The following is an 18381-nucleotide window of genomic DNA, read 5'->3' as shown; positions in this document are numbered from 1 at the left end:
CATTCAGGTACACCTATCAAACGTAGATTAGGTCTTTTCACATGGTCCCATATTTCTTGGAGACTTTGCTCATTCCTTTTTATCCTTTTTTCTCTAATCTTGTCTTCTCGTTTTATTTCATTAATTTGGTCTTCGACCTCTGATATCCTTTCTTCTGCTTGATCAGTTCAGCTGTTAAAACTTGTGCGTACTTCGCGAAGTTCCCGTGTTGTGTTTTTCAGCTCCATTAATTCACTTATATTCCTCTCTAAATTGTCTATTCTCGATAGCATTTCATCAAACCTTTTTTCAAAGTTCTTAGTGTCTTTGCATTGGGTTAGAACAAGTTCTTTTAACTCACAGAAGTTTCTTATCATCTACCTACTGAAGCCTACTTCTGTTAATGGAACACACTCGTTTTCCATCAGGCCTTTTCTGTTGCTGATGAAGAACTATGATCCCCTGCAGAGGGAGAGGCGTTCTGATTTTGGGTATTCTCGGCCTTTTTAGGCTGGTTTCTTCCCTTCGTTATAAATTTATCCATCTGTCGTCTTTGTAATTACCGACTTTCTAATTAGGTTTCTGAGTGGACGTCCAACTTGTTGATTTCCAGCGCCGGAATCTGAGCAACCCACTGTTCGGGCTAAGACAGAGGCGTTAAGATTGATGGTGCTTTTCTGCCCGGGAATCTCTGGTCTGGCTTCCTTCTTGAGTCCGTCCTTCAATCAGCTGAATAGACGGCTCTGCCTTCCCTGAGCTCCGAACGTCGACCAAAAGGGGACCCAATCCCGTTTACTCTGCACCAAGAACCACCACGCAGGCCACAAGAGTCACGCTGGCGACCCATGGGGCTCCTCTGCTGGGAATCTCCTGGTCTGTAAGTAACAAAAATTCATCTGAAAGTGTGGCGTCATCTCGTTCTCTGCGCTTTCACTGGGAGCTACAATCCCGAGCTGCTAGTGATCAGCCATCTTGGATCTCTCTCCTAGGTATTTCTCCTAATGTTATCCCTCCCTTAGCTCCCATCCTCCAGAAGGCCCCAGTGTGTGATGTTTCCCTCCCTGTGTACATGTGTTCTCATTGTTCAACTCCCACTTATGAGTGAGAACATGTAGCGTTTGGTTTTCTGTTCCTGTGTCAGTTTGTTGAGAATGATGGTTTTTAGCTTCATTCATGTCCCTGTAAAGGACATGAATGCATCCTTTTTTAAGGCTGCATAGTATTCCATGGTATATATGTGCCACATTTTCTTGATCCAGTCTATTTGGGTTGGTTCCAAGTCTTTGCTATTGTGAATAGTGCTGCAATAAACATATGTGTGCATGTGTGTTTATAGAATGATTTATAATCCTTTAGGTATATACCCAGTAATGGGATTGCTGGGTCAAATGGTATTTCTGGTTCTAGATCCTTGAGGAATAGCCACATTGTCTTCCACAATGGTTGAACGAATTTACACTCCCACCAACAGTGTAAAAGCGTTCTTATTTCTCCACATCTTCTCCAGCATCTGTTATTTCCTGACTTTTTAATGATCACCATTCTAACTGCCATAATGGTATCTCAATGTGGTTTTTGATTTGCATTTCTCTAATGACTAGTGATGATGAGCTTTTTTTCATATGTTTGTTGGCTGCATAAGTGTCTTCTTTTTAGAAGAGTCTGCTCATATCCTTTGCCCACTTTTTGATGAGGTTTTTTTTTCTTGTAAATTTGTTAAAGTTATTTATAGATTCTGGATATTAGCCCTTTGTCAGATGGATAGATTGCAAAAATTTTCTCCCATTCTGTAGGTTGTCTGTTTACTCTGATGACAGTTTCTTTTGCTGTGCAGAAGCTCTTAAATTTAATTAGATCCCATTTGTCAATTTTGGCTTTTGTTGCCATTGCTTTTGGTGTTCTAGTCGTGAAATCTTTGCCCACACTTATGTCCTGAATGGCATTGCCTAGGTTTTCTTCTGGGGTTTTTATTTTTAAGTATTTAGGTTTCATATTTAAGTATTTAATCCATCTTGGGTTCATATGTTTGTATAAGGTGCAAGGAAGGGGTCCAGTTTCAGTTTTCTGCATATGGCTAGCCAGTTTTCCCAACACCATTTATTAAATAGAGAATCCTTTCCCCGTTGCTTGTTTTTGTCAGGCTTGTCAAAGATCAGATGGTTGTAGATTTGTGGCATTATTTCTGGGGCCTCTGTTCTGTTCCATTGGTTTATATATCTGTTTTGGTACCAGTGTCATGATGTTTTGGTTACTGTAGACTTATAGTATAGTTTGAAGTCAGGTAGCATGAGGCCCCCAGCTTTGTGCTTTTTGCTGAGGATTGTCTTGGCTATATGAGCTCTTTTTTAGTTCCATATAAAACTTAAAGTAGTTTTTTCTAATTCTGTTAAGAAAGTCAATGGTAACTTGAAGGAGATAGCATTGAATCTATAAATAACTTTGGGCAATATGGCCATTTTCATGATATTGATTCTTTCTATCCATGGGCATGGAATGTTTTTCCATTTGTTTGTGTCCTCTTATTTCCTTGAGCAGAGGTTTGTAGTTCTCCTTGAAGAGGTCCTTCACATCCCTTGTAAGTTACATTCCTAGGCATTTTATTCTCTTTGTATAGGTATTTTATTCTCTTTGTAGCAATTATGAATGGGAAATTACTCATGATTTGGCTCTCTATTTCCATTCTTTTGCATTTGCCGAGGAGTGTTTTACTTCCAATTATGTGGTCAGTTTTAGAATAAGAGCGATGTGGTGCTGAGCAGAACGTATATTCTGTTGATTTGGGGTGGAGAGTTCTGTAGATGTCTATTAGATCTGCCCGGTCCAGAGCTGAGTTCAAGTCCTGGATATCTCTGTTAATTTTCTGTCTTGTTGATCTGTCTAACATTGATAGTGGGGTGTTAAGTCTTCCACTATTATTGTGTTGGAATCTAAGTCTCTTTGTAGGTCTCTAAGAACTTGCTTTATGAATTTGGGTGCTCCTGTATTGGGTGCATATAGCTGTCCTTGTTGCATTGATCCCTTTACCATTGTATAATGCCCTTCTTTGTCTTTTTTGATCATGATTGGTTTAAAGTCTGTTTTATCAGAGATTAGCATTGCAACCCCTGCTTTTTTTTTTTCTTCCCATTAGCTTGGTAAATAATCCTCCAGTCCTTTATTTTGAGCCTATGAGTGTTGCTGCATGTGGATGGGTCTCCTGTATACAGCACACAGATGGGTCTTAACTCTTTTTAATTTGCCAGTCTGTGTCTTTTAACTGGGGCATTTAGCTCATTTACTTACGGTTAATATTGTTATCTGTGAATTTGATCCTGTCATTATGATGGTAGCGGGTTATTTTGTCCATTAGTTTCTTTATAGTACTGATGGCCTTTAAAATTTGGTAGTTTTTGCAGTGGCTGGTATCAGTTTTTCCTTTTCATATTTAGTGCTTCCTTCAGGACCTCTTGTAAGGCAGGCCTGGTGGTGACAAATTCCTCAGCATTTGCTTGTCTGTAAAGGATTTTAATTCTCCTTCACTTATAAAGCTTAGTTTGGCTGGATATGAAATTCTGGGTTGAAAATTCTTTTCTTTAAGAATGTTGAATATTGGCCCCCCTTTCTTCTGGCTTGTAGTGTTTCTGCAGAGAGATCTGCTGTTATTCTGGTGGGCTTCCCTTTGTGGGTAATCTGACCTTTCTTTCTGGCTACCCATAACATTTTTTCCTTCATTTCAACCTTGGTAAATATGATGATGTTGTGTCTTGGGGTTGCTCTTTTTGAGGAGTATCTTGGTGGTGTTCTCTGTATTTCCTGAATTTGAATGTTGGCCCGTCTTGCCACGTTGGGGAAACTCTCCTGGGTAATGTCCTGAGGAGTGTTTTCCAACTTGGTTCCATTCTCCCCATCACTTTCAGGTACACCAATCAAACATAGGTTTGGTCTGTTCACATAGTCCCATATTTTTTTTGAGGCTTTGTTCATTCCTTTTCATTCTTTTTTCTCTAATCTTGTCTTCATGCTTTATTTTATTAAGTTGATCTTCAATCTCTGATATCCTTTCTCCTCTTGATCAATTTGGCTATTAATACTTGTGTATGCTTCACGAAGTTCTTGTGCTGTTTTTCAGCTCCATCAGGTCATTTATGTTCTTCTCTAAACTGGTTATTCTAGTTAGAAGTTTCCCTAACTTTTTTTCAAGGTTCTTAGCTTTCTTTGCATTGGGTTAGAACATGTTCCTTTAGCTTGTAGGAGTTTGTTATTACCCATCTTCTGAAGCCTACTTCTGTCAATTCGTAAAACTCATTCTCCATCCAGTTTTGTTCCTTTGTTGGTGAGGAGTTGTGATCCTTTGGAGGAGAAGAGGCATTCTGGTTTTTGGAGTTTTCAGCCATTTTTGCTGGTTTTTCCTCATCTTCATGGATTTATCTACCTTTGGTTTTTGATGTTGGTGACCTTCGGATGGGGTTTTTGTGTGGATGTCCTTTCTGTTAATGTTTATGCTATTCCTTTCTGTTTGTTAGTTTTCCTTCTAACAGGCCCCTCTGCTGCTGGTGTGCTGGAGTTTGTTGAGTTTGCTGGAGGTCCACTCCAGACCCTGTTTGCCTTGGTATCACCAGTGGAGGCTGCAGAATAGCAAAGATTGCTGCCTGTTCCTTCCTTTGAAAGCTTCATCACAGATGTCAGCTGAAGCTTTCCTGTCTGAGCTGTCTGTCAACCCCTGCTGGGAGGTGTCTCCCAGTCAGGAGGCACAGGGGCCAGGGACCCAATTGAGGAGGCAATCTGTCTTTTAGCAGAGCTTGAATGCTGTGCTGGGAGATCCACTGCTCTCTTCACAGATAGCAGGCAGAAACATTTAAGTCTGCTGAAACTGCGCCCACAGCCACCTCTTCCCTAGGTGCTCTCTCCCAGGGAGATGGGAGTCTTATCTATAAGCCCCTTACTGGGGCTGCTGCCTTTCTTTCAGAGGTGCCCTACCCAAAGAGGAGGAATCTAGAGAGGCAGTCTGGCTGCAATGGCTTTGCTGAGCTGTGGTGAGCTCTGCCCAGTTTGAACTTTCCAGCGGCTTTGTTTACACTGTGTGGGGAAAATTGCCTACTGTAGTCTCAGTAATGGTGGACGCCCCTCCCCCGATCAAGCTCCAGCATCCCAGGTCGACTTAAGACTGCTGTGCTGGCAGTGAGAATTTCAAGCCAGAATTTCTTAGCTTGCTGGGCTCCATGTGAGTGGGATCCACTGAGCTAGACCACTTGGCTCCCTGGCTTCAGCCCTCTTTCCAGGGCAGTGAACGGTTCTCTCTCTGGCATTCCAGGTGTCACTGGGGTATGAAGAAAACTACTGCAGTTAGCTCGGTGTCTGTCCAAACAGCCACTCAGTTTTGTGCTTGAAACCCAGGACCCTAGTGGTGTGGGCAACAGAGGGAATCTCCTGGTTTGTGGGTTGTGAAGACTTTAGGAAAAGCATAGTATCTGGGCCAGAATGTGCTGTTCCTCAGTGCACACTCCCTCGAGGCTTCCGTTGGGTAGGAGAGGGAGCTCTCGACCCGTTGAGCTTCCTGGGTGAGGCGATACCCCACCCTGCTTCAGCTTGTCCTCCGTGGGCTGCACCCACTGTCTAACCAGTTCCAATGAGATGAACCAGGTACCTCAGTTGGAAATGCAGAAATCACCAGCCTTCTGTGTTGATCTCCCTGGGAGCTGCAGGCTGGAGCTGTTCCTACTAGGCCATCTTGCCAGCCACTCTAATCTGTCTTATTTTTTGCAGTAAGAATGCTAACTGTCACGGTCTAGTGCAGCATGAAATCTTCCTAACAACTATGAACCTAGAGGGATTTATGGACTCAGCTGCCCTACCTTCCCCCTAAATGCAGCTTAAGCTTGTGTATGGTAGCATGCAACCTTTAAGAATCATCAACTACAGAGTGCTAGAGTTAGGAAGGATGAGAGAGGAGGGAAATTCAAATATTGCAAGAGATTCTCTGGTTCCAGAAAATTCTGAAATATTTTCTTTATTTTAAAGCATTTTCATATAGCTTTTATGCTTAGTAAAAGGAAGCATTTAAGAAAAAATTAAATGTTTCATTTGTACAGGTTATCAAAGCACTTTCTTTACTTAAAACATCAGCTTGGCTATTTTTGAAATGAAATTGTTGTGATTTAATCGCATGGGCACACACACATATTCTCCATATCTCTTTCATGCAATAGGAGAGTTCAGATTCCTAGTGTCTCGAATTTCCAAGGTTGTGTGTTTATAAAAATATAAAATTGCACATGGTTTCAAAAGTATACTGAACAACAAAAAAGCATTCAGTTAAATCTATATTATAGTATAGATTTAAATTTGTTTTCTTACTGTCTTTAGTTTATTCTCTGGTTGATCAAGCTAAGTCTTAATAACTGTCACACCTAACAGAAAATAACTTGGTTTAAAACCCAGTCACTCTCTACAAATCTTGTTCCAAACCATAACTAAATGAAAACAGCCATACACTTGGGGGTGGTTCTTGTTCTGACTTGCACATTTTGTTTACTTGGGCATGAACCAGGTAACCAAGACCTTTAACTTGAATCTTTCATAAGAACGATTTACTAAAGTCCAAATTTTTTACACGCAGGCAGAGAACATACATACTGGGTTCTCACCAGGGAAGTGTTTTTAAGCAAGATGTTTTAAACCAAAAAGTTTTTAAAATTTCATTGAGATTTTCATAATGCCAAATATATGCTTAAGCAAATAAGGGAACAGAGGTCGCATGGCTGTGATGTTAGAACTGATGTATATTGCCAGAAACTGAGTTCTCTATCAGCAAAAGATGTGCTTTCTTATTCTAGACTATATCTCCCCAGAGTCTAGAGGAGAGCCTGCTAAATGGTATGCACCCAGTAAATATTTTTGAAATGAATCAAGGAATGACATGGCTTACAGAAATATAGGTGTTAGTATAGTCATTAGTTGAGCCTTTACTTTTTTTCTGGGAACGCTGAGGGAGGACTCACAGTCACCCATGGGTGTTGACCCTCCATTTGCCTCCCACATCACCCTGGGAAACAATCTCCAGTCTCATCTGTGAACAGACAAAAGCACCATCTATGCATTGGACAGGAAGAAAACTGTCCCATGTGCCCCAGCATGGCAGGGATCACCAGTTTGCAGGATTCAGCTTAGGGCTCCGCGATATGCTATGAGCAGATCTGTTTCTGTGATGCATGCTCATGTCTGGGCACTTAGCAGATACAGGAAGTGGTGAGGAATCAGAGAGTGGGTGACTCAGGAGTGAACAGGCCCCAGTATGAGAAAATGGTGAGCACTGTTGCTCCTTTGCCACTATTCTTTTATGCACATGGCACTAAGGGTAAGTGGCTGCCCAGGGAGAGAACCTAGAGAATGTGAAGCAAGCACTTCAGGTGCAGAACCTGGGGGGATGCCTAAGTGCCCCCTGAGGGATAAAGCCAGGAGGGAGATTGTGCTTTGGCTGATGACTCACAGCTAAATGAGTTAATTGATTTTTTAATTTGTTTTCATTAGTGGGATTTGTGTCAAAAAAAAAAAAAAAAAAAAAAGAAAGAAAGAAAGAAAGAAAGAAAGAAAAGAAAAACAAAACAAAGCCACGTAAGCCAGCCAATAGAGGTTCCTACCTTGTAGATTGTAGGCAGACAGGTCTCCTGAGTCCATGTCCCGCTGGAGCATTCCTCCGATCGCACACATTTATCGTGGCACCAGCCACACTGCACAAAGGAAGGAGCAGAGAGGCACTGACTGCAGGACTGGAAATGTCTGCAGCCCAAGCCATTCAACGGGATCTTGGTGATCTGTGAAGAGAAGGGGTGGAAAGAGCTTCCAGAGGGGTATCTAGTTTGTTCGTTAATTATAAAGTAAGTACACAAAGGTACATGTAAATATCATTTGATGGAATTTACTAGACTTAGAACCTATGTGTACAAATCATGTAATAACAGTGATTAAAATTTCAAAAATCTGATTCCTTCCTTTATTGTTAGCAGTTATGTGAAAAAGTAACATTATTGTCCAGTGAGCATAGCATTGTCATCATTGTGCCCTGTCTGATTTTAAAATAACAAGAAAGTATAATTTAAGTAGTGGGAAAACACACTTGAATCTCTGGAAATTCTAAGTAAGATTACATATCATTCTGGCATCAAGATGCACGTTCTCTCAGAGAAAAGGGATTATTGGCTGGAGTCGGATTCCAATGTACATTTCCAGGATTTATCCGCCTGCACTAGAGCTCTGCCATTAGGACTGTAATTCTCATTCTGTGTGTTTGTTTTTCTTGTTGAGAAATATAGGACAAAAGGAGAAGTTTCAAAAAAGGCCTCCCTTAGGTCTAGTCTTCCTTGAATAACAAATTAACTCAATTTCAGAAGATCTCTGAAATACTCACTAAAGAACCTAATGGAGGAGGGGTAAATTTGAGACGAAGAGAGATGTTATAAAGGGCTAAAATGACACTGGTTGTAAATATCTATTTGAAAAACTGTATCTATGGAAACTCCCTGTGGGAACAGCTTACCTTCTTCCCAGTGACAACCAGCGTATAGCCATTCTGGTTTAACGGATGCTCCACGATCACTTCTGGAGACACCGGATGGGAGTCCAGGAGAAAATTCACATGAGGGGTTGATGGTACTGATCGAGAAACCACAATCTAACAAGGAGAAAAGTTATAACACCCTTATTCCAACAAGCTCAGTTTAAATATAAGTGGAAAATGTGGATGATAATGGTAATAACAGATTAGCAGGGCTTGTGGGTGTTTGAACTGAAGACCCAACAGTTCCTCTCACTGTAAATTAATATGTCATCTTCTAATCTCTTACCTTGAAGCCAAATTATCTGAACCCTGAAGACAGACTTTGCCTATGATATTTTAATGGTTTCAAGGGAAGGAGATCTTTCAATTGGCAGCACATACAGAGAAATCCCCACAATTGTATTGGGAAATGGAGGAACCAAAACTCTTTCCAGAAAGAAGACACCACACATGCTACAATGATTGTGGATTATTTTTAAATCTATCCTCTTAATCCTCCCCTCCAGGCAGTTTCCCTTGATGTTATGGTTAAGAGTAGTGGACGCGGAGTCTGGAAAACTGGAGCTAGTTTCAGCTGTGCTACTCTTAAGCCATATTTATAGATCTTTTCAGGTCAAAACAGGCCCCCAGCTACTTTGAAATCATGTGTTGTATTTTTTTATAAACCACTGTCCCATGATATGTTATTACTTGGATTATAAAATTCTACTTCTTGGTCTGGCTTTAAAATAAGGCCTGATGGTTTTAACAATGTCTGGGAAATGAGGGTTGATGATCAATGTCATTTTTGCCTTCAGGTTTTTAAAATTTGGGATGTTTCCCAGCTATCTAATTTCCATTAGAACCCAGTAAATATTAATAAAGTTCAGAGAGTGTGATTGACAACAATTGGGATAAAATCCTGATGATTATCTTAGATGAACACTTAGATTTTAGGATGGTGGTGGAGCTCTCAGAGAAACTTTCACTTAAGTAGATCACTAGGTTGCATATGCATGAAGGTGCAGGAGGCTCAGCATAGCTCTAGGCTTGAAATCTACTTTGTGAAATTGCCCAACATCTCTAATAAACTTTCATTGCATTGAACGTGCATTTACTCGCGGTGGGTAAAAAAATAATAGGAAAACATGGACATCTGTGAGATTCCGAATAGTTACATAGCCACTACCTCTACTTCAGCTTTCTCGTTGGCATAATGGGAATGAAAATTACAGGAGTAATTACCTGCTTCGTACTCTAACAAACACATACAATGCAAAAATGTCCTGGAGAACAATTGCAAATTTTTTCTTCAGCACAATAAAGGAGCCAAGTAGCCTGAAGCAATTGGAGAAGATTCTCAAAATACCTAATTTGCTCTTAGAGAGTGGATTGTTGGTAGAGAAACTAACCAAACTCAGGTACAGTTGTTAAAGTTAAACATCATGACATTTGTGCTCTAATGTTTGTTCTACCCTAAACACTCAATGCTTTCAAAACATCTCCATTAAAAAGGGTGGTTATATTTGCACAGAAGTTCAGTGATGGATCAAGGGTCACTTGGTCAGGATAGGGATGGTTGGAAACTATTGTTATTTCCTAAATTTGGGGCCCAATAGGTATTGGTGACCTCTGCAGGCAAAGTGCATGGAAATTCAATTACCAATCCCACCTTTCTTTGGGTACTGGTTACCAGCAGAAAATCAGATGTCAGACTTCCAAAGCCTCTATCTCAAATTATCCAGATTTTGGTTACCCAATTTTGCAATTTTAACTCCCTTCTGGTGCTCACTGCTTCTCATTTTTCCTATACTCCTGCCCAATAGTCCCCCATATTTCTTAGGATGTTCAAATCACTTCAAACTGGAAAGGTAAAAAAAAAATAAAAACAAAAACAAAAGCAAAAAAACTCCTTTTGTCACACACAAGTCAAAAACAACACAGAACACCAGCCTATCTTAATACCCTGACCTTGTTTTCCATCTCATTCTGTGCTTTGCACCTCACTGAAGATTATTCATCACTATGAATCTTCCAATGGACATCTGCATTTTGTGTCTGTCTCCCTGGTTTCCTCCATTCTCCTTAGACCAGCTACATAACAATCACTTCCTAGAGCCCTTTTGTTTTCTCCTATCTTCTTTAATACCATTTCCTGAATCTATAATAAGCAATCTCTTTTTAATTACTAGGTCATCATCTTTGACTTTCTGAAATATCTGAAGCCCATACAGATAGTCCTTTCCCAGAAAGAATTAACCTTTCTCTTTCTTTTCGGAAGCTATTTGCATCTCTGGACTTGGATTGATTGATCTGTGCAACCCCTGTTAAAGAGCTTTGTCTGAAGAGCACCAAATGTGTGGTACTTTCATAACAGGTAACTGAGCCACACATTGTGCTAAGTGCTTTAAATGGATATTTCATTTATTCCTCACAATAATCCTATAAGGTAGGTACTATTATTTTCCTTAAAGAAAAACTCGACAGAGAAATTCATGTAGAAAGCACAAGAGTCAGATTTCCACAGAGCTTTATCTGAGGCTAGAATCCATGTGCTTGACCCCTTCATAAACACTCAATTGCTAGACTCTTGGAGCGCCAGAGTAAATACCAATAAAAAAGCTTCAACCCTGAGCTCCCAAGAGCCACTTGTGAGTAAAAGTACTAAAACAAATTTCACAATATTTTGTGTTGCCAATTACTCCATGTTTCAGTAATTTTAGCTGCACAAGTTAAGTGTGCCTAAGGAGAAAGTCTCTGCATCTAAATAGTTTTTGATAGCATAGAGAAAATGCTACTAGTACACTTCACCAAGCTCTACTTTTGATCATGAGTTAGCAGGAGTGTTGCTTGCTATAGAAAATGGGATGGAGATGAGAAAAAAGGAATGCAAATGGAAAAGTGAGGTGACTTGGAAGTGAGAATTCCATTTGGAATTTTGCGCTGGGATTGTACCGCAGATACAAATGCCTTTTTAATTGATCATTAACTCGTTCTCTGAAGAGATACCTACTGCTATAAATGTTTTTCCATCCTTAATTCCTTACTTTCTCTTATTCCAGAATTCTAAATAATTGATTAACCACTTTAACTCTCAAAATACCCCTGAAGCAATGTGTGCTGGAAATTGGGAGTTCATTTTGGTTGTCATGGAGACATTTCTAGGGACAGAACTAAATTTGGCATAGAAATGTAATTCTTATGATAAATAACCTAACAATCTTAGAAGAATTATCATAAAATAGAAGACCAGCAATTACCTTTTGAGTTTCTACTGTTCAACAACTAATCTTTAGTATTTAGGTCACAAAATCTTTTTTCGTTAATGGTCTTGAAAACACAGGGCTAACACATTTGGGGCAGGGCAGAATGTGAATTTACTGGATGGTGTGGTTTTGATCTCACATAGCCTCTCCCAGGTAGGACATGGGGAAGAAATACATGTACAAATGACACTGTTGTGGCTAGGCCCCCAAATTTGTAAATCTGAACAAAGTAATTTTGTGTGAGATATCCACAAATATCTCCTCACCTAAGGTAAAGGCCATATCTCCTCACCTCACATACACAGTTTTATCTTTAATTAAACTGTTTTATTAATATAATTACACTTTGAGAATGATGAATACAATTTAACATAAAATGTTTGTATGTGATTTCTGTATACTTCCCCCATTGTTTTCAAAGTGGAAAACTGAACAGTTTTAAAAAAAAATTTTTTTTTTTGAGACAGGGTTATAGAATGCTTTCATTATCCCAAAAAGAAGCCCCACATCCCTTAGCCATCATTCCCAGTCTCTGTGTATCTTCTTAGCCCCTGACTACTATGAATCTACTTTCTATCTCTATAGATTTTCCCATTCTGCATATTCCATACAAATGGAATCCTATGATACGTGGTCTTTTTGTGTCTGGTATATTTCACTTAACACAATGTTTTCTTTTTCTTTATAAATTTTTTTTATTTTTAAAATTTCTTTGAGACTGAGTTTCACTCTGTCACCCAGGCTGGAGTTCAGTGGCAAGATCTCAGTTCACTGCAATCTCTGTCTCCTGTGTTCAAGCGATTCTCTTGTCTCAGCCTCTCGAGTAGCTATAATTACAGACGTGGGCCACCGTGCCCAACTAATTTTTATATTTTTAGTAGGGACGGGGTATCCCCATGTTGGCCAGACTGGTCTTGAACTCCTGACCTCAAGTGATCTGCCTACTTCAGTCTTCCAAAGTGCTGGGAAATACCGGTGTGAGCCACTGTGCCTGGCCTTAATTTAATGTTTTCAAGGTTCTTCGTGCTCCTTTTTATCACCAAATAATATTTCATTATATGGATATGCCACCTTTTATTTATCTATTAATCACTAGATGGATGTTTAGGTTTTCCACTTTTTGGCTATTGTGAATAATGCTGCTGTGAACTTTCTGTGTGAACACATATTTTCACTTCTCTTGGGTACCTAGAAGTAGAATTGCTGGGTCTTATGGCAACTCTAGTTGATCCTTTAAGGCAGTACCAAGCCATTTTCTACAGTGGCTGTACCATTCTACATCCCCACCAGCAGTGTATGAAGGTTCCAATTTCTTGACATCCTCATACTTGTTATTTTTTAAATTTTCTTGATTCTAGCCATTCTATCGGGTGTGAAGTGGTACTTCACTGTGGTTTTGGTTTACAGTTCTCTGCCAAATGTTTTCTTAAATTTAATTAAGAGGATTCACAGCCTTCCTCCCATTCCTCTGGCTCAAGATAATACGTGGGCATTCCCTGCTTGATAGCCAGTCAGTGTTCTGAAGAACATTTCCTCATGGTCCGACTGGACTTCTGTGAAACAGGGTCCTGGAGGGGCTGGAGGCAGGGAAGGGGTGGAAGAAACAAAAGTGGCCTCTCCTTAGGAAAAGCAGTCAGAGCAGGAGGGGAGGCACTCCCCAGGCGCCTGGGCTTGGCAGAGGTGGTGAAGGGTCGGTGGCATATCCTATGGGAGGGTGCAGAGCGGAAGTGTTGGAGGCAGCGCATGGTGGGGCTGGAACAGCGTGTGTGAGTGGACCTCTTGAAGGAGAGGAGAGGCCCCTGGAAGTTAAGGGTTGAACAAGACATAGGGTTTAAGAAGAGTTGCTGTGAACTAAGAACATTTCATATCCTTTAATATTCTTGTAGAGATCTGAGTAACCACTGGAATGCTTGTTGGCATTGTACTACTTTCATCAAGACACTGACAACCAACTCTACAGGTATGGGTTCCACAGGTGACACTCTTGGTGGCCTTCAATGCATCTGAACTGGATGGAAGGCATGTTAGAAAACATGCAACACAGTCCTTCTTTGCATAGTTATCCTGGGATCAAATAGCAATAGGGCCAGGCATGGTGACTATACCTGTAATCCCAGCACTTTGGGAGGCTGAGGCAGAAGAATCGCTTGAGCCCAAGAGTTCAAGATCAGCCTGAGCAACATAGGGAAACCCCATCTCTATAAACTGTGCCCCCTCCCCCCACAGTAAACCTTGTTGTGAATGATTCGGTCTTACAGAAATACAGATTAAAATGTAACCCTGAAGCTTACATACAATCTTTTGAAGACTGAAGTTTCCTTTTTTATGAACAGAAAACATGCATTTCTATTTTAAGACCAATAAAACTGAATGGGAGCTTTTGATATAATCTAGATTGATTTCTAATTTAAAAGTTAAGAACAATAGAGGATTTCTGTTGAGGAATAAGGAAAGCTTCATTCTTAATGAGAGATGATGCAAATTATTGGATTTTCTTTTATTTTAAAAGACAGGGTCTTGCTCTCTCATTCAGGCTGGAGTGTAGTGATGTGATCATAGCTTACTACAACCTCGAACTCTTGGGCTCAGGTGATCCTCCTGCCTCAGCTTCCCAGATGGCTAGGACTACAGGCATGGACCACCACACTTGCCTAAGTTTTTTATGTCTTGTAGAGATGGGGTCGCATTATGCTGCACAGGCTGGTCTGGAACTACTGGTCTCAAGCAATCCTCTGGCCTCTGCCTCCCAAAGTGCTGGGATTACAGGTGTGAGCCACCATGACTGGCCAATTATTGAAAATTGAGGCTCAAAGAAAAAAATGTGGAAGAAGGTGATGACACTATTCATAAATGGATTGGGTTATAGCAGGATATGACCTACGAATTCAGGGAGTACATTTGTTTACGCTGCAGTTCCCAATACAGAATACAGACTCTGATCCTCAAGGCATATCTTAATATATCAGCTATTCCTTGCTACCTTAATATACAAAAATACTGAAATAAGAAGCTTATTTAAGCCTTAATGAAGGCATGGGGCTTTGGGGTTTTTAACTGTTTCAGAATCTAGATTAACCTGCAAGAGTTTAATCTGCATTTTCAAGGTATTTCTGATGCCTCTTTCTGCTTTCCTGTTTCAGGTTTACTATTTTCTTCAGTATGTGATAAAAATTGGTGTTTATTTAGAAAGAAATCAAAATATGAAGAGTAATCTGTTTCAATTATAGTAAACATCTAGTTTTTTGAAAAAGGAAAAAATAAAAAGAAGTAGAAATTCCTGATTGGTACTAATAGCTCCAAAAGTGGTAAGACAAAGTGCCAGATAGCAAATGGTGAATTAAATGAAGTCTACTCTGTTCTTTCCTTTGTTCTTTTTGGTAAGTGGGTACAAGTTCTTCTATACCAACTTGACATTTTAAAGGCCAGGTACATCCAAAAGGCAAAACAATTTTCCTCTCTGTTACAATACTGATGTGTGTGCTTCAGCTTTCTGAGATGAGTCAAAAGTGAGTCAAAATGAGTCAATACCAGATGACTGAGACATTTGTAAAAAAATATTTTGAACAGCTAAAACCCAAATAAGCTAGGAATTTATTAAAATTTTAAAATAACTAATTCTTTCAAATCAGTATTTCAAATATGTCGATTGTACAATTAACTAATTTATACACAGAATATACCTGTTTCTGAAATTAAACAGGTATATTTATATATAAAGTAATAGAAGTTAAAGAAACTACTGATACATGTATATTTCATCACTTAAAATGTCTCTCTGCTCTTTCCAAAAGCACCCATGCAATAAATCTCAGTTATTCCTTGCTAATAAAAGCCAAAACAAAAGCTTAGTATTGTTCTATGATTTCAAATACTTATGATATTTTTAATTTCTATGCATGTAGCAATGTATAAGATATGTCTTTCAAGAGCATGTGTTAACTCATTTTGGGAGACTAAACATAAACTGGACTTGATTTTTAGTTATGGACATAACTGAAATTATTTTTTTATAAAAGATTATTTCTTACACAAAAGAAATTTCAGAACTCTTGAGTGTATTTTCCTCTAAAGAAATATACCAAAGCTTCTGGGCATGGTGACTCATACCTGTAATCCCCGAATTTTGGGAGGATGAGGTGGGCAGATTGCTTGAGGCCAGGATATCAAGACAAGCCTGGCCAACATGGCAAACACCCATCTCTATTAAAAGTACAAAAGTTAGCTGGGCATAATGGGGTGTGCCCGTAATCCCAGCTACCAGGGAGGCTGAGGCACAAGAATCACTTGAACCCTGAAGGCGGAGGTAGTAGTGAGTCAAGATTGCACCACTGCACTCCAGCCTGGGCAACAGAGTGAGAATCTGCCTCAAAAAAAAAAAAAAAAAAAAAAGGCAAAGCTAACATTCTTTAGGGTTAAAACTAAGTTAATGATGTTAAAACTAAGTTATCTTAAAAAAGGCAGATAATATTTTTATTTGATCATTTTATAAAAGAGATGGTTAAATTAAAAATCCCTAAGGAGAATCGTTCAAGTTTAAGCTTCCTTCAGCTGTGTCTCTGTCAGATATTTAAAATATTGATTAATTGAGGATCTGTGTCTACATACTCTAAAATGGCAGTAATTCCAAACATGATGCATACCACGGGCTCCTCACAGAAAGCACTGACATGCCACAATAGGGGCATGTGAACTGAAAGAATTTGAAGACAGGAGGTCAATAAATAAATTGATTCTTCTTACTGGAAGTGAGTAATTATTCCTTTTTTTTTTTTTTTTTTTTGGAGACGGGGTCTCACTCTGTCTCCCAGGCTGGAATGTAGTGGCGCCATCTCGGCTCACTACCTTCCGAGCTCAAGCAATTCTCCTGCCTCAGCCTCCCCAGTAGCTGGGTTATAGGTGCCCACCACCACACCCGGCTAATTTTTGTATTTTTAGTAGAGAGGGGGTTTTACCATGTTGGCCAGGCTGGCTTTGAACTCCTAACCTCAAATGATTGACCTACCTTGGCCTCCCAAAGTGCTGGGATTACAGGCATGAGCTACCACACCTGGCTGTAATTATTCTTAATTGATTACTAACACAATTATTTAAATAGTGGTCATAAGTAATGATCTTGAACATGGGCATGTTTTTAGGTGATCTCTACCTCCGTGGGTTTCTTACTTAAGCTCCAGCTAGTCCAGTTAAGAGGCAGAAGAGAACAGGAGTGATGAGCAGACGGTAACAGCACTAAGGAACTGGGAGAGGGGAAAGGAGCATGTGGGAAGAGCAAGGATGGAACCACGGAGCCCAGTAGCAGCAGCGACAGTGCCCAGGCAGTGGCCAGTGGGAGCAGGCACAGGGTAGTGCACACAGTAGTTGCCCAGTTAATATTTGTGGAGCTGAACTTGGAACAAATCTTGAAAGGGCCTCCCCACCCCCTCCCGCATCCCTGATCCGCTCACTCTCCCTGGCCTGACAGTCATGCACAAATATTTTAATAGCAATGCTTTGCATTGAGAGATTAAAGGCCTTATACAAGTGCTGTTAAAAAAAATCAAGGAAGCATTGTTTTGGACGTAGATTAGACGAGGCACTCAAAAGGGAGACGTGGACAATCCCTGTGATTAGTCCTGTGATCTTCATGAGAATCCTTCTTCCCTCTCCCATGTAGCTGCGCACACTGCGTTAATGTTCCCAATCTGGCTCTGTTCTATATTTCCTTCCCCAGTTTGTAGGAAGACACATTGTCATTGTTCACTTACACTATCTCAAACATTGCTTACCCTACTGTTTCACTTCAAAGCATCCCAAGAGAGTGATCATGCAAATAAAAATTGTTTTTAAATCGATATCTACATTGACATGGCTGTTCGGACATTGAGACTTAAATATATGTACGCATCAGTATTTTCAGACAGAGCCGCACCTGTACAAGATAAGTTACACATCATTAAATGTCAGGAACATGTCAAAAATGTCTTCTCTGCCATACACAAAATATTGTTAGCCAAACAACATAATTCTTTCTAATCAAATAACCACTGTGAAATACCTGATTCACTTTGCACCCAACAGCTGGGGCTGTAGCTTGCGTTCCCAGCCAGAGCTGAACATAAGCACAATAGGAAAGACAGAAACAGCTGCAAACTCTTGGGAGAAAAAAATCTGCAAAGCAACTTTGCCCTTAGGCTTCAGGGTAGGAAGGAAGTAAAATCATTTTTCTGTTACTTTTTGCGTAAGGCAGCTGTCTTTGGGGAAAAACATGTCCGTTCTATTTTGTAACAGAAACTTCATCGTATTTACTAAAACATGAGTTGTAGAAACTTAGGCCTAGCCACAGATTTAGCACTGTGGCACAGTCAAAACCTTTACAGAACTTTGTAAGAAGTCACTGATCTGACAGATTAAAGCGGGAGGCCGCCATATCTGTGCTCCACTCCTGACTCCTCCCCCACTAGTATTTACCACAAATAATCTGGATTTCAGTCATGCTGAGTGTTTGCTCCTTCAAATACTTTAGGTTTTTAAATAAAATTTAGTGGAATGAAATTTTCTTATACAAGTGTCAGAGAAATAGATCCTCTGTGGTTTCGAATAGCCCTTTGTCTGTATGCACTATTATTATCAGGTAAATATTTTAAT

General features: G+C 39.9%; 1 protein-coding gene across 3 annotated transcripts in view; it reads right to left on the bottom strand.

The window, feature by feature from the left end:
* Nucleotides 1-18381, bottom strand: part of MET (MET proto-oncogene, receptor tyrosine kinase) — a 131129-nt gene that overhangs the window by 56281 nt on the left and 56467 nt on the right. For all 3 annotated transcript variants that reach the window (XM_017535059.2, XM_017535058.2, XM_037740804.1), the window contains 2 exons: nucleotides 8492-8626; nucleotides 7596-7769 (listed from right to left, as the gene is read on the bottom strand). In XM_017535059.2, coding sequence (XP_017390548.1) covers nucleotides 7596-7769; nucleotides 8492-8626 — 309 coding nt within the window. The remainder of the gene's footprint in view (nucleotides 1-7595; nucleotides 7770-8491; nucleotides 8627-18381) is intronic.

This window comes from Cebus imitator, unplaced genomic scaffold (assembly GCF_001604975.1).
Source record: "Cebus imitator isolate Cc_AM_T3 unplaced genomic scaffold, Cebus_imitator-1.0 Scaffold90, whole genome shotgun sequence".
Lineage (NCBI taxonomy): Eukaryota > Metazoa > Chordata > Mammalia > Primates > Cebidae > Cebus > Cebus imitator.
Note: the sequence above shows the minus strand (reverse complement) of the source record. Positions and strands in the feature narration are given on the sequence as shown.